This window comes from Aspergillus novofumigatus, assembly GCF_002847465.1.
Source record: "Aspergillus novofumigatus IBT 16806 chromosome Unknown P174scaffold_4, whole genome shotgun sequence".
Lineage (NCBI taxonomy): Eukaryota > Fungi > Ascomycota > Eurotiomycetes > Eurotiales > Aspergillaceae > Aspergillus > Aspergillus novofumigatus.
In genome coordinates, this window is record NW_020194277.1 from 3,259,145 (window position 1) to 3,274,525 (window position 15,381).

The 15,381-nt window shown below is 49.8% G+C and overlaps 5 protein-coding genes across 5 annotated transcripts; 2 read left to right on the top strand and 3 right to left on the bottom strand.

Annotated features, from left to right (window-relative positions):
• Window positions 1-201: 201 nt before the first annotated feature.
• P174DRAFT_460694 (ankyrin repeat-containing protein ANK1) lies at window positions 202-839 on the top strand (the record flags this gene model as incomplete). Its single annotated transcript, XM_024829917.1, has 3 exons — window positions 202-213; window positions 263-440; window positions 514-839. 3 exons carry the CDS (start codon window positions 202-204, stop codon window positions 837-839), a joined length of 516 nt encoding a protein of 171 aa, XP_024683235.1.
• A 441-nt stretch (window positions 840-1,280) lies between these two features.
• On the bottom strand, window positions 1,281-2,637 carry P174DRAFT_390145 (MAGE domain-containing protein). Its single transcript, XM_024823473.1, has 3 exons — window positions 2,474-2,637; window positions 2,036-2,411; window positions 1,281-1,976 (listed from the first exon to the last, which is right to left on the bottom strand). Exons 1-3 carry the CDS (start codon window positions 2,498-2,500, stop codon window positions 1,348-1,350), a joined length of 1,032 nt encoding a protein of 343 aa, XP_024683236.1. The 5' UTR covers window positions 2,501-2,637; the 3' UTR covers window positions 1,281-1,347.
• Window positions 2,638-2,868: 231 nt separating this feature from the next.
• Window positions 2,869-4,223, bottom strand: P174DRAFT_407450 (putative pathogenesis associated protein Cap20). Its single transcript, XM_024824135.1, has 3 exons — window positions 4,007-4,223; window positions 3,864-3,943; window positions 2,869-3,787 (listed from the first exon to the last, which is right to left on the bottom strand). Exons 2-3 carry the CDS (start codon window positions 3,936-3,938, stop codon window positions 3,299-3,301), a joined length of 564 nt encoding a protein of 187 aa, XP_024683237.1. The 5' UTR covers window positions 3,939-3,943; window positions 4,007-4,223; the 3' UTR covers window positions 2,869-3,298.
• A 2,508-nt stretch (window positions 4,224-6,731) lies between these two features.
• On the bottom strand, window positions 6,732-7,709 carry P174DRAFT_441948 (60S ribosomal protein eL27). Its single transcript, XM_024827465.1, has 4 exons — window positions 7,667-7,709; window positions 7,536-7,591; window positions 7,002-7,338; window positions 6,732-6,932 (listed from the first exon to the last, which is right to left on the bottom strand). The coding sequence occupies exons 1-4, from the start codon at window positions 7,671-7,673 to the stop codon at window positions 6,925-6,927; spliced, it is 408 nt and encodes a 135-aa protein (XP_024683238.1). The 5' UTR covers window positions 7,674-7,709; the 3' UTR covers window positions 6,732-6,924.
• Window positions 7,710-8,148: 439 nt separating this feature from the next.
• P174DRAFT_504349 (uncharacterized protein) lies at window positions 8,149-15,209 on the top strand. The gene is made up of 2 exons (XM_024831203.1): window positions 8,149-8,539; window positions 8,607-15,209. Exons 1-2 carry the CDS (start codon window positions 8,469-8,471, stop codon window positions 14,914-14,916), a joined length of 6,381 nt encoding a protein of 2,126 aa, XP_024683239.1. The 5' UTR covers window positions 8,149-8,468; the 3' UTR covers window positions 14,917-15,209.
• Window positions 15,210-15,381: the final 172 nt, after the last annotated feature.

Below are 15,381 nucleotides of genomic sequence, written 5' to 3' on the forward strand. Positions count from 1 at the left end.
CTGCTTATTTGTGGTTGTTGCTCCGATCTGCCGTAACAACCTCCTGTCAAGTCCTATTTCGTACAGCTTCCTACTCTACCCCGCATAGTACCACCAGACCACACCGCAACACTTTTCTGAGACGGACATCAAAAATCTGGAATCGTGCTCATTGATACAAGACATTCTTCACAATCCAATTTTTATCCCGTACTCAGCAAAATGGCGGAAGAAGTGAGCGCTGTTTCCAGCTATGGTGAACTAAGGAAAACTGACCAGATAGGGCGCATCACCTCGCGAACTGGTCGTCGAGGCCTGCCGACGAGACCAGCCTCACCTGGTCGAGCAGGTCATGGAGACAATGAGCGATAAATCGAACGAAGAGGTCGCGGAGTTCTTCAACAGCGTGACAGATGCATTGGGGAACCATGCCCTGCACATCTGTGCGATGTACGGAAGCTGTAGGTCCAGGCTATCCCTCAACCCGGTGCCCGCTACATCTTGATATAGACTAATAATAATCTGCCTTACCAGACGATACAATGGACTTCCTCTTCGACATCCAATACTTCGAATGCGACCCCCTCACCCGCCTCGACAAAGACACCCCCCTCCACAGCGCCGTCCGCTTCGCCAACGAAAAGGACGCCGAGCTCGGCCTCGAAATGATCAAAATGATGTGCGAAGCTGGCTGCGATCCGCGCGTACGGAACAAGCACGGCCAGAAGCCCATTGAGCTGGTCTACAACAACCAAGAAATCAAATCCGCCCTAGAGCAGGCCGAATATATTCTGGCCGAGGGGCTTCGGGACACTGGGGATAATGGGTCGGTACATGATAGCGCCAGTGACAGCGAGTAGGAGCAGATAGATCATTTGACGGCGGATGGCTGACTCTTTCCGGGTATACGACCTTATGACTATATCTCTCTATACATTTTTGGGTCAATAGACTATTTCAACTGTACACTGTCGAGCGTTCTCGTTCATGTTGTTACTTGATCAGCTGCTTTGATGTACTGTAGATCATAAATCACAGCCCATGAGATGGCATTCAACGTATTCTTCTGACCATGTACACTGAGTATGATGAAAAATGCGAAGACAAGTGATAACACCAGTATCAGAATACAGCGGTGCAGGTCGTTTAGCTAGCAGGCTGGGTGAGCGATCAGTATTGTGCCGAATGTGATCAGCCCGTCGAGTATATATATGTCCGTTGAAGATGCCTCCACAAACTGCGAACACCAGTAGAGTATACAGACCCTATAATTTCTTATCTCGTATACTTAACAGTCAATTGAGGGTATCATATTTAATAGATAATAACGGTCACAAAATCACAGGCCAAACTCGGAGCCACCCAAATCTAACCATCACTGTCGTCTGCCTCGTCATCAGAACCAGCACCACGACGTCTTCGACTTCGCCCTGCTGCCTCCCCATCTTCGTCATCTCCGCTCTCGTCTTGATTATCAGCCACCCGAGCACCAGGTAGCCTGATACCTAGACTCCGAGCCAGCCGCGACTCGAATTCCTCCATCTGCGCTCGCTCCGCAGGTGTGGTATCGTCCCCTTCAACAGCGCCCTGACGACCGTAGACTTCCCGCACCAACCCGGCCACTCCCTGAACGCCCACCTCAACCTTACCGCGCGGCCCGACCATGTACTCGATGATTTCTTCTCCGCCGTCCATCTCCCGATTACGGATGAGATATCCCTCCTTACATAGACGCTGGAGAAACCGGTCCGTACGATCGATGGGAGTGTATGTATCAGCATTGGTACGCTTGAGGTAGCGCTCGAGTTTCTGCTCCGGCAAGGAACCACCATTGAGCAGAATCACGGCAATTATGAAGGAATACAGCCCGGTATAGGTGCCTTCAAGCGGCGCTCTTGTCGGTGGAAGGATCTCGGGCTTTCTATATGCGAGAGGAAGGGTACTCGTAAGAATCCAGGATTTGTTTGTGGACGAGGGCCTATCGACTTTTTGGGCGGCTACTTCGGGGTCAGAACATCCTTATCATCTGGCTGTCCTTGTAATCATTGCCACGTACCTCTTCGTTGCTGAATGGTCACCTTCTCCTTCACCGGCAATTCGGCCAATTGCATCCCAAACGTCTCTCGTAATGTCTTCTGCGCTGTCTCGAAGACCATTTTGAATTGGCGGGAACCCCGTTCCCCCAGGACCTTTGTGCTTATGTCTGTCCGGCGGATCGGTTGCCGCGACAGCTCACTCGCCAGCGCTAGCCGGACCAGCTTCTTAACCATAACATCTTCAGAACTCAGCGCGCGAGCGTCGTCCGGGCCGGCATCGTCGTCGCTTTCCGAGTCTGATGTGCGTCTGAGACGGCGACGAGAGTTCTCTGTGGCGACCGGGCCAGCGACCGGCGTTGAAACTTCATCATCATTGTCAGATTCGAGCTGTTGTTCCTACGATTGAGCTTTGGTTTAGTCTGGCAAAGGATAGGTCATGAAAGTGACAAGCGACTCACAGCTCGGCGTTTGCGAACTAGAGGCATGGCGAGGGTGCGGATGTAGAAAACTGATGAACAGCGATGGAGATGTAGATAACTCTCGGCGGACTACTCCGTAGTCAGTAAGCCATAAGCATCGCTGTGCGTAATTAGGCAGGTTCCTGACACAGTGAAGATTGGCCAGACGCGTTTGACGCGCCGTCACTTTTGATAGTGGGACCAGGCGTGATTTATCCGCTTCGGGTAATGATACCTTCCCGTTTTCTTGGCTTGCATTATCTAGGTAGTCTACATGTTGGAATCACATGCAAGCGCCCATAACTCAAAAAAATATATAAAATATATATAAATATATATAAATAAATAAATTAAAAAAAGAGAAGGCGAAAAGAACCAGGAGAGGGCGAACACTGAATCTCTATACTAAACAATTGGTATGCTGCCTTGGTTCTAATACAGCTGCGTTGACTGCATTTGTCCATTCTCAGTGTAGATGCATCCCACAATGACGTATATATCCATTGACCTTCTTCTGTGGGAATTGACGATGAAAACTGTAAGCCATAACATGAGCAGTGCAGTACGAGCAGGCGCGGGTTAGCTTCAGAGCTTTGATGGTGTTCATCAGAATATATAAATATCTAATCGTGACTGATACAAACAATCCCACCAGGTGTATCCAAATGCGAACCAGAGTAACATACGAACAATGAATTAAAGAGAAGCATTTTGTCCCACACAGACAGAAAAGGAAACAAATGTAAGCGAAAGTAGACCACGCTCAGGAGAAAAAAAAAAAAAAGGAAGCAGAAGTAAGAGTGACCCTGTATCACTACATGTCGCTTAGTTGGTTTTCTCATTGACGGCCTCTTTGGCCTGAGTTTTCTTCTTTTGAAGGAACGAGCTGATATAGGCCAACGATTCTTGAGATAGGATCAGACTGGTGCTGATGGCAGCCTTGCCGCCTGCAACCATTCCGTCACCGCCGCACTTCTTGTATTCGGATCCAAAAGTCTCGAAGACATGGCTCTTCACGCCACCAGCCAGACGCACGGGGAAGAAGGCTGTATCGTAGATCGTTCCTTTTATCTTATCTGTGTCCTCCTTGATGATGGGGAATGACGTGTCGAGCTTCGTCAACCCTTGATCTCCGAGGTTATCTACCTGAGCGACATAGGGCGCGACGTAGCCGTAGGGCTTCGACAGGTAGGGCAGTAATGGTTTGGCTATGCGGACGTAGCCTTGGTCGGCATACTCCAAGGACTTGGCAGCATATTTGTTGCTTTTCAAGACGGTGATCGAATCTGAAACGACAGGGTACGAGGTAAGATGCTATGGCACATTGTGATCAGTAACACGTTACACGGACAACTGTCAGGCAATCAAGCAGGCATCCCGAGGAACTTACATCGAGGAAGTGAGAATGGACCTTCTCGCCGTTGACAGAGGGCTCACCCATTGTTCCGTTCTCTGCGTGAGGCATAGAGTCTATTATTCAAGAGATGTAAATTAGCAAAAAGAGGATGGTAGATGTGATGGGATACAATATACCTTTAAGAAGTGAACTGTGGAATCGTGAATGTGAGAATATATCCACCGAGAGAGGTCACAAAGTAAGAAGCTACTTAGGATGGGGGTAGATAAAGGTAGGTGCTTGAGAGTGGTCGGAAAGTATGAGAGATAAGAGTGTAGGAGGATGACTATATACCTTAGATTACAGGAGCGGAATTGGAAATGGGAGGAACTTCAGCACATGTCAATCAATCAGTTCGAACTACCTCTCCTGTATTTATAGAGTTAGTATTATTTGCCATCGCTCGATACTAAAATCAGTCATGGTATGATAGATAGGTGTTGTACGGAGTAGTAGTTTCCCTGTCGATTCCCTCGCCCATTCTATAGTAGGTACCTATTTTATCCTATTATTTTCCTGATGCAGCAGTAGGAGCTTGAACTTTGCATGTGATAGCGGGCCCTGTTTGCTGAAAGCAGGCGCCAAGGAGGGGCTCCCGTTGGTGAAAGTGTATAACCTCATTATCAACGCTCCTACCGTCATCGTCGTATCATCGGAAGAGGGCCTGGAACCCCCGGTAGCTTTCCCGTCCAGAAGTCCGAACCCGAGAATTTCATCTTAAATCATTCGTGTCTCTGTGCCCGGTAATCTGCATCTAATTTGACAGGGGAGGGGAAACACTGTCAGAAACGTTCTGGACAAGGGGGTCCTCGACGTTCAGTCCTCTCTGCCACCCGCTGTTGCTTTTCCAAGGATCGCATCATTGGGCCGAAGCGTTAAGCAGGTCTTTCGATCCATATGTACACTGAAACATGATGAAAAAACTCGGATTACCAGTTCCTGTGCCTTGGCCTTCGTTATCAGTACTCCGTAGTGTGGCAAAGGCGCTTGGAACTCTAGATATTTGGAAAAAGGTCAAAGATGAGAATTAGGTACCTTCCATCCATATGTTGCATATCAATAGACAATAAGTACCTTAGCATTTGCCAAAGAGTTCATATCAACTGTCTCTTTGGTTATGTGTAATGAGTCCATCGAGGACACTAGGTACGCAAGGTTTGACGGTTTGCAGCATGTGATAGTGGGTCAATCGCTAAGAGGATGGGAGATGAGGCCCAGTAGGCCCAGTAGGCTATCAAATATAATAGAGCATGGGATAGGTACTTAGTCAAAGAATTGAGACAGCATCATATATTCATATCCCTTCTGCATAACCATGGTAGTGCATCATTCACTATTGTTCTTCACTGAACTAGGGTATACGAGGAGCTTATCAGTGACTAACAGAAGAGACCGGATTTCTTAGTGTCTCACTCTCATCAAGTTCTCGTCCGGGAACAAATGTAGTGCCCTCTTCTTCGAAAGGACTCACTGCAAAGACAAGAACTGTGATTCGTTACGTCTGATTCGACTAGCCTGCCAGGCGATTTCACTGATTCTTCCCGTCTGCAAAGTTCTTTTAGCTTGGTTCATCGGTGGGCCTGAGCGTCAATCAGCATTTTCTTTCTGTTGCGTCAACCCAGTCCACCGAAATGCTTGAGAAGACAAGGTGCTGTTGCCAACCGTCGTCGTGCTCCGTACTTTTGTTGCGCCTCGTCGGTCATAAACAATTGTATAGAAATACGTCCTGGCGCTGTTCCTAAACCCTTCAGCCCCCGCTCCGTTAACAGACCAGTAGCCGCAAATGCTTGTGCTGCGACCTTCAGAAGACTATTGCATCGCCTATCTGAACAGTGGAGTAGTATTGGCGACCAAGGCCAATTGTCTCAATGGAGTTAATTCGGTCAAAGGCAAACATCGCGAACCTTGTTGAGCCGTGTTGCGTTTTCCTGACCAATCGATATATATATTCAGCCATCCATATGCATGCGATGCAAATCAACAAGAAGTTGAGTGGCGAGCCTAAAATGATTCATCTATCATGTAAATAGAATTGACAGGTACTGAACGATGTTCTTGCGTTACCGGAATGTTAATATTGTTATTGAGTATTGCCTCAAATATGGTGGCATGGCATATGTAGGGGTGAAGCCGTAATCTCCAAGCACACCTAACCGACATGCGTATATGGGATTAAAATCGCCTCAGGTGGACCCCCTCCGCAACAATAGACAACCTTGGATGATCGTCGCAAAAAGAGCAAATGTACCCGACATGGGTCAGAATGCACCATCGCAGCTTAGTTTGCATGGACTCGGAAAGACTTCGACATGGGTTAGAAACCGCCAAATACAGCCGTATGACTGGAACCCCGACGAGGCAATGCGCGGATTGTCGCATGCTTCGTTCGAGTTTGACACAGAGCCCTGTGCCACAGATCATATCTTTCGAACGGTATGCGCCTACTGTTACTGAGCGACAAGGGTAGCTGTATCCTCGGATCCTGAGGCTTGTCTCTACTGTGTTTCCGAGGCGTGGCAACTGATACTGAAATCGATTTGCTGAGGTGTTGGAATCACGAGACCGACCGAGGGCTTGATTGAACTAAGGTTAACGAAGTTTCGATCATTATCTGGGCTGATAGATCGTCAGGGTCTGGCGCGGGATTCGGGATGTACAAAGTTGGAAGGACCACTGCTGACACATGAAGCCGAGTCGAGTGTCTTAACAGTCTTCGTTCGCAGCGGTAAGCAATTAGGATATCTGTTAGTGAACCTGCGTAATAAATCGAGAACGCAAGAATCGAGACATTGAGACAACAGAAGAGAATTGAATTTGTTCATATTTTCATTTCAGGACAGGCGCCAGTTCTGGATGGCTGCCCTCATAAAAGAAACATGGCCAAGTCTTGGACCTGTGCATCGATACATTCCAAGTTCCGCACCCAGCTATGGTATACTTTCGTTTGATGCCATGCTCATGAACCGAACGTTCTCGATGCCCTTTTTTCTTCCCTCCGTTTGCCTCATCTAGAACCTTGCGCGCTCAAACGACAAAACGCCCCAAAATACCCCGTTTAGAAACCTGTGTAGAAATAATAATCAGCACACAACTCTCTCACTGCAAGTAACAATAAGCAAGGATTGCACGTACGCAGAGGAGTGAAGAACCATCTGTTCTTGCCGCTGGTGTATCTGTCCTCGAGGGCCTTCTTGACGGTCTTCTTGGCGTCCTCGCGTGTGGAGACTTCCTTGAAGGTCTCCTGGCTGACGGCACCCTTGAGACCCTCAAGCTCAAGAGTGTAACGGGTGGGCATCAAGTGGTTGTAGTTGACGACCTTGATGAAAGGCTTGATGCGGCTGCGCTTCTCGACCATCTTCTTGCCCATGCGGCGGGTGACCTTCAGAGGGTAGCGCTCGATACCGGCGACGATGGCGTAGGGGAAGGGGTGCGCCTTGGAGCCAGTGTCGTTAGGCTGGACAATGACGACCTGTGATTTCGCGAAAAGGTCCCTTGTCAGCACATCCTTCTCAATGTCCAATTGATCCCATCCCAAATCGATCTCTCCCCGAATTCGTCCAGAACGTCTCTCTCTTCCTCTCAAAATCGACCATCGAAAAGTCCCGAACCAGATCCTTCATGCAAATTTCCGCTAGAACACGTAGGAAAAGAAAAGGCTTGTCGTACCTTCTTACCGGCGTAACGGCCACGGGTGATGATGGCCACACGGCCCACTTTCATGACTATTTCACCATCCTGTCAGTACGAACTGATATTCAAATAATTGAGAACTCGAAATGAGACGGCATTCAACTAACACTTCATGGTGAGCGGAGCGCAAGGTCGATGGGGTTGTTGTCGATTGTGCTTCGGTCGTGTTATCGAGAGTCTCCCGCGTTCGACGTTCTTTTTTTCGCTTGAGAGTAGTGCACGGCAGGGCTCAGGGCAAGATGGAACAATTGTGTGCCCCGATTCCATTGGCCAGCTTACCGATCAGTTTCAGCTAGACTGTTTTTGGGATATTTCTCCAAAGGGACTAGCTCCCGCTCTTCCCGGATAAACTTCTCACCGCCGGCAGATGGATCGTCGTCATGCTTTGTTTACTAGACAACGGCAAAGGCGCTGGTTGCTATGAAGCCGGGCAACGGAGCTTTGATGTGTACAGCGCAGATTGGGCCGGGACTATGATCGATGCCCCATGAGCTACCGTTGTTTCTCAGCACCAGCGCCAACTCCACTTCCATGTTTTCTTTATTCTGCCACTTAAAAAGTGATTGATTGTCTCCTCGTCGCAAGGTATCTAGATTTTAGAGTTGCTCCTCTGTGTGCCTTCAACCCCATCGCACGTTGCATTGTCCCTTTGTCTTCATTGTTTACCCTGCTGTTTCCGTACTTCTTGCAGCAAGCGCAGTTATTGATTTTGATCTTGCTTCCTTAACCTCCTGCTTATTGTTCTTACGATCTGATATGCCCTTACGACCTTACATTTGACGATCAACCCTTCGCGCATTCCGAGCAATTCTCTTTCTAATATACATCCCATTTCTTGCGATCCTCTGCGAAGATACCCACTTAACCCACTCATCCCACTTATCACAAGTCACCTCTGAACGCTGCGCTATGCCGTCGTCTCATACTCGCGATGCTTCCCGTGACCGGGAGCTCGTTCTCAGACACCAGTCGGTGCCCATGTGAGTCACTGTTTTTGAAAGTGCAAGGCGAGTTGCTTGAAATTGACAGCTAATCTTGGTAACGAAGGTGGGATAGCTCGGATCCCGAACGGGCACCTCCGCCGCTGCCATTGAACCCAGGTTCTACCAGCCCAGCGACAAAAGGCAATGTCTCACCAAGTATCCAAGCTGTGGCAGCGAATTTTGCGGAGAAGATGAGAGAAAACGTACCCAGCCCGTACACAACGAACCCAATGCCATCAAAGTCTTCGCCAGAAAAGTCGCTCATCAAAGGGCAATTTCACAAGCGGATGCAATCTTTGCAGAACGCAGACACCCGGTCTGAGTTTCTGAACTACCTAGAGAGTAGGTCAGCGGAAAGACCTCTACGAGCATCAATTATGGATTCCACAACTCGACCAGAAGAAAAGAGTCCAACGAAGTCAACCGGTTCCTCGGACAGAGATTCAGACAAGGATGCCCCGAACCTGCTAATCTCAAATCGGTACCTCTCCAAACCTATTCTCGGAGAGAGCACACCCCCTTCTGCCACGATGTTAGCTCTTCAGAATATGCAGCTGCCTGATGAGGGCGAACCTCAGCCTAAGCATGGCGAATCCGACCCTTTTACAACACCGAAACGTCCAAGCGCCCACAGTCTCGAAACCCTGTCTACCCAAATCATCAGTCTCACGGACATTGCCAGCAATCTCCAACGTGAAATGGCTCAATTGAGCCGACGAAGCAAAGACAATGCCACCGACTTGATCAGTCTCAAAGCCGCCACCAACGCTCGAGACGAAGATATTAGGAAAAGTCTCCGCGACCTGTCCTCAAGTTTGGCTGCAAAGCTCCTAGACCCTGATACTGCCACAAGGTGGGATTTCAGTTCTCTCCTAGGTTCTGACCAGAATATTAACCACAGGGAATCGGATAGTTCTCCTCGTTCTTCGAGGAAGAGTTTTTCTGCGCAACGGATGCCCAGTCCGAACCCCTTCGCTGCAGCAATGGAACGTGAACTATGCGTGTCCCCTACTCCCATATCTGACGGATCAGCCAGCATAGCATTGCTGGAGAAAGTCCTGCGAGAAATGGCCACCAAGGAAGGCCAAGAGAAGCTCCTGGATCTCGTTGATGAGATGAAGTCCCGGCCCCTGGAAGACTCTTCCGACAGACAATCGGACAGCACTATCGTAAAGATGCTAGAAGAAATCCTCAACTTGGTGAAAGAGGGCTCGGAAAGCAAAGCCTTGGTCCGCTCACGGGCTGTTCCGCCGCAGAGGAGCGCCAGTTTCCATGCTACTGATTCTAAGACTATGGATCCCGAACAAGCATATGGACCGGACATGGAAATCATCCAGAACGAGAGTGGTCCCGTCGCCGAACGCCCAAACCAGCAGCTAGACAATTCCATCGCAGAGGAAATGCTGGCAATAATGCAGCGCGTAAAGACCAGTGTCATTGAAGGCGGTGGGATGACCAATGAAGTCAAAGCGCTGGTCCGAGAATTGCGAGGTCAAGTCTTGGGCATGGGACGAGACCTTGCCCGAAAACTTGAGGAAATAGAGAATATTCGTTCTGCAGGGGACGACGAACCCAAGGCGCCCAGCAAAGACGAGATCGCTGCCATCGTCGAGCAAAGCCTTCAAGAGCTGAAGAACCAGCTATCACACATTATGAATGAGCATAGACACCATGCTTCAGCGTTGTCGGAGTTTCGATCAGCAATGGATGGCGCTGAGATCTATTCCATTGTGAAGAGAGTCGTTGAAGAGCACGCCATGTCCCAGCCCCCTCAGGAACCCGGTCTTCAGAGAGACGAGATACTGGAAACGGTCAGGGAAGCTTGGGAGACGTACAAGCCCGAAATTGAACTTCAGAATTTTGGTCTTGAACGCGACGAGATTCTAGAGTGCTTGAGCGAAGGGCTCAAGGCATACCAGCCGCAACGTGAACAAGCCGTGACTTATGATCAAGTTTTGGCCGCTGTTCAGGCAGGAGTTCAGAGTTTCGAGCAACCTCCAACAGTTACCAAAGACGAAATCGCCCAGACCATCCGCGAATGTCTGGAAGAACACACTCAGCAGACTGCCGATCGGCACCTTCGTCACGATGACCTGGCTGCTGTACGGGACGAGATACTTCAGGCAGTCACCGAATCATTTGCCTCCCAAAGCGCTCTGACCAGAGAAAGTTTAGATTCGGGTCTTGGTCGCGATGAGATATTGACTGCCCTGTCGGAAGGGCTGGAGACCCATTTCAACGCGACCAAAGGAACAGAGCCAGTCCACATCACGAAGGACGATGTCGTCAACGCGATAAATGATGCGTTTGCCGCCCAAAACTCAGCCATTAGTACGAAGGTTGAGCCAGATATCTCGCGGGAAGAAATCTTGGCCGCAATTGCAGAGGGCCTGGAGAACCAAAACTCAATGATTAGGGAGATTGAGCTCAATAAGGAGGATTTGATGGAGGCAATATCGGCCGGCCTTCAAGAGGCCCTGAGCTCAGTGAATCTCAACGCCGGGGAGCAGGCTTTGGAACGTTTTCAGGAGCTCGTCCAGGAAATCAAAGACAATGTCCAACAGCAGGCTCCTGCCGGTGAGAAAGACACTGAGCAGGTGCTCGAAGCAATCAAGGACGGCCTAGCTGCTGTGAAACAAGAGGTCGAAGGATACGCTGCAACTGCCGTGGAAGCTTCCGGCAAACATGAAATCATGGACACGGTCAAGGAAGGATTCCGATTGCTCCACGCCGATATGGAAAAGACCATCGCGGATGCTGCCCTAGCCAACAGCCGAGGGGGTAATCCGGACACTCCAGAACTTCTTGATGCTATGGAGAAGGAATTTGAGCACCTTCGGCAAACCTTGAGCTCTCTCCTTATTCGCACCAATGTCTCCAGCGACAAAGACGAGATTCTCGACGCCATTCGCGATGTATCGGAAAGCCAGAAGGCCCCAAGCGTAGACGACATCACCAAAGTCATCAAGGAAGAGTTTGATAGTATTCGTGAGACTATGACCACGAGCCTTGTTCCCGCACAGCCCAAATCCGACAGGGACGAGATCGTCGCGGCTCTCCGTGAAAGCCTTGAAGCGTTTCGTGAAGAGAACAACCAACCTAAAGATAGCGGAGACAGTGTGTCATTCTCAACTGGTGAAGTCATTGAGGTCCTCAATGATGGCGTGGCTACAATTCGGGGTGACCTGTCCAAACTTCTCGACAGACCTGAGCAGGTTGATCATTCCGAACTTCTCGATACCCTGAAAGAAGGACTTAGCAGCCTGAAGGCAGATGTAGAATCATTGCGTCAGTCACAGGATGAGTCAAGGGAGCCTGAAGCTACCCGAGGCGGGGAATTGATGCTTGCAAATGAGCCGAATATCAGCAGCGACATCGAAGCCCTCAAAACCCTCATCACCGAGCTACAGGTCAAGGTCGACGCCATAGAGTCTGCCCCGCGTGCAGCGGAACCGTCGGAAGATGCCCTGAAAAAAGAGCATCTGGACGAGGTAATCGCCGGCCTACACGAACTCCAAAGCTCCGTAGCCGGTATTGTAGCTCGGGAAAATCCGGTGGATGACTCGACAGCGAAGAAAGAGGATACAGACGCCATTGAAACGCTACTGCGAAACACGAAATCCCAGCTTGATGAGTTAAAATTTCCAGCCCTAGACGAAATCGCTAAGGCGGAACAGCTGGGTAGCCTCGAAGTCATCGTCCAAGAGACAAAGGAAGCGATCACTGAACTTTCCGCTCGCCTAGAAGAAAGACCAACCAAGTCAGAGATTGGTACTCTGGAGACTCTTTTGAAGGATATGTGGATCGCTTTTGATGAGCTCAAGAGCAAAGGTTCGGAAGGTGAACCTGATGCTGAAAAGCTCGTCAAATCGGATTTGCAAACAGTGGAAGCCATGATATTCGAGGTGAAGACTCAGGTGGAAGAATTGAAGCTTCCTGACGTTGAGACACTGCCAACAAAGACCGACATCCAGGATCTCTCAATGCTTGTGACCGACTTCAGAGAGAAAGTGGAAGCGGAAAACGAGTTGACAGCGCAAGGATTCGAAGCCAGAAAGGTCGAACACGCTGGGCTTGCGGAGAAGATTGATGAGGCCAGGGCCGTGGTCGAAGGACTCGGCGACGAGCTAAAGAGCAAGCTGGATGGCAGTTCCGAGGGACTTTCCGAGCTCAAGCAACTCTTGGAAGGCTTGGTTGCTTCTGCCGAAAGTTTTACGACCGTAGAAAGCATTCACGAACTCACAGAACTTATCAACCGGGAATTTGAGCGCGTCCGTGGTGAACAAGATGCTGGCAAGCTCGAAATGGAGGAACGTGACGCCGCTGCCCTTGTCAAACATGATGAGGTTCGAGCAGCCATCATTGTGGAGCTGGGTGCAAAAATCGACGAGAAACTCGGCGAAGTCATGGCCAAGTATGATGAAGTCCACTCTTCAATCGGCTTGAAGTTCACTGAAACCGAGGAACGAGACAACGCGCACCTGGAAGCTATTACAACCACCAAGGCCCTTGCGGAAGACATAAAGCTCGTCATTGGTGCCATGGGCGATAGCGTTAACGAAACGTGTGAACGCATCAGCTTGGACACAAAGACTTTCTTCGAGAAGGTCGGCGAGTCCTATACCAAGATAGAGGAGATGCACAACGAGGTGAAGACGCACCACGAGCAAGCTCGGTCCGACTTTGAACGAGCAGTCGCTGCCACCGATCGCGTGGAGAGCCAGCTGCATGAGTTCCATCCGCAGGTCTTGGAGTCGATACAGGAAATTCTCTCCATCGTTGGAAAGCACTACGATCATTCTCAGAAAGCGACGGAGGATATCAAGATGGATCTTTCCGTTCTTCCTTCGACGATTCCATCAATGCTTCCAGCTCTTCCACCACCTGAGCCGGAGAAATACGATGACACTCAGGTCCGCGAGAAACTAGACAGCCTTTTGGAACATGCAAAGAACGGCAAGGTGCAAGAGGCTCTCGATATTCTTGTTGAACGCGTGACGAACAACCAAGTACATGAAAAGCTTGATCAATTGCTCAGTCAGACTACGAGTACCAATGCTCAAGTTTACGACAAGTTGAATGAGCTGCTCGACCATGCCACGAACACTAACGGGCCAATTCATGAAAAGCTAGATAGTCTTCTTGATCACGCGACAAACACTGACCAGTCAGTTACGCAGATGATGAAATTAGATGAGATGCATAAGGACATCATGGAGACCTCTCGCAAGATGAACGAGATGTTTGCAGCTCAATCCGCCCTCGTGGCGGAGGATACAGAGCGCAGGCGTCGGGAGGCTGAGGAGGCCGCAATTGCGCTGGAGAGAAGAAATGCGCAGAAAGAGCAGGTCGAAGCCGAAATCATCACTCTCAATGAAGAGAAGGACTCTCTTCTGAGCATAATCAATACACTGAAATCCGAAAAGGAAGAGCTCGTCAAACAAAACACCAAGCTTAGCAAGGAGCTATCTAGCTTGGAGATGGCACTTGAGCTCCGTCACGAGGAGATGCAGGTCATGGAGGACCGTGCTGATACTCTTGAGAAGCGAATTCTGGAGGGTGTCCTTGATCATGCTCGCACGGTCCTCCTCAGCCGCCCAAGGGGTCTACAAAGTTTGAACATGAAGAAGGCGCATGGCTCTCGTTCCCGAGGACCTAGTGCCAGCAGTACCACCAGCACTGCCAAAGATTCCCGGAGTATCATTGGGAGCAGCGTTGGCATTGCATTGAAAAAGCGATCCTCGGCTTCACCTCAGTTGGGGTCGAACACTCCATCCAATGCAAACAAGGAGCGAAGGATACTCAGCTTGAGCAATGTCACTGGCAATCGCGGCGTACCTGATAGATATGCGAGCTCGGGCAGTGGCTTTACAAATTTGAAGCGGAGTCATTCCGTGAAGTCCAACTACTCCTTGCGAAAAGCCTCATGGGGCGGTCGAAGCTCAGTAGCTAACAAGGAGAACGAGAGTTTCCCAGAGGAAGACGAGAATGAGAGCGGAGAAGAGAGTGATGCTGGTACTGAACGTAGAACCAGCTACACTGGAACGTACACGGACAGCATGATGTACGGAACCGAGAGTGTCGTCTCCGCCGATCGACGAGTGAGCGCGGCCAGTTCCACAAACATGTCCGCTGCAGCCCCCCGCTCCATTGCGGAAGACCCTGAAGATGGTGAACAACAAGAGGAGGAGCAAGGAACGGCGGACCAGGATGAGGACGATGCTCAGACGACCAAGGGGAATGAGTCGACGGATGATCAGCAGGAAGGAGAGCCGGACGAAGACGGGGAGGATCTCGAGTCAACAAAAATGGTACTCTATGGACACCACAGTGACAGTGGACTCGGTGCTGAGATTGCAAGCGCAGTGGGCTAACTGGCTCCTCACTTGACCTGTCCCGCGACACTGGCTGCCTTGTCTAGGTGAAAGAGTTTATTCACCAGCGTGTCTTACGTGGGGAAAGCGCGTATGTTTACTAGATGACCTGGCACTTTGGACCCTGCAACTTGGAGTTGTTTTGATGTAGCCCGTTCCTTTGTCTTTTCTTTTGTCCTTTCCTTTGTGTAGACGTTCCTGATGTCTATTCAATATCTACCAGACCCTGTAGGAGAAGAGGGATGACAGATGCATGTTTACCCTCAGTAAATAGTTATGACGACTGATTCAATGAACTAAAAATACCTTACTTTAAGCCATGTCAGTTTCCTTTTACAAGCCGCAAATGTTAGCAATACTGTAGTAACATTTAACCCCAGTCCATCGAGCCTTTGGTGCCTCAGGCAGGGTCCATAACGAGCATGTCACCTGATGTCCCAGCTGAGGCTTCCTACGATGAGTCAG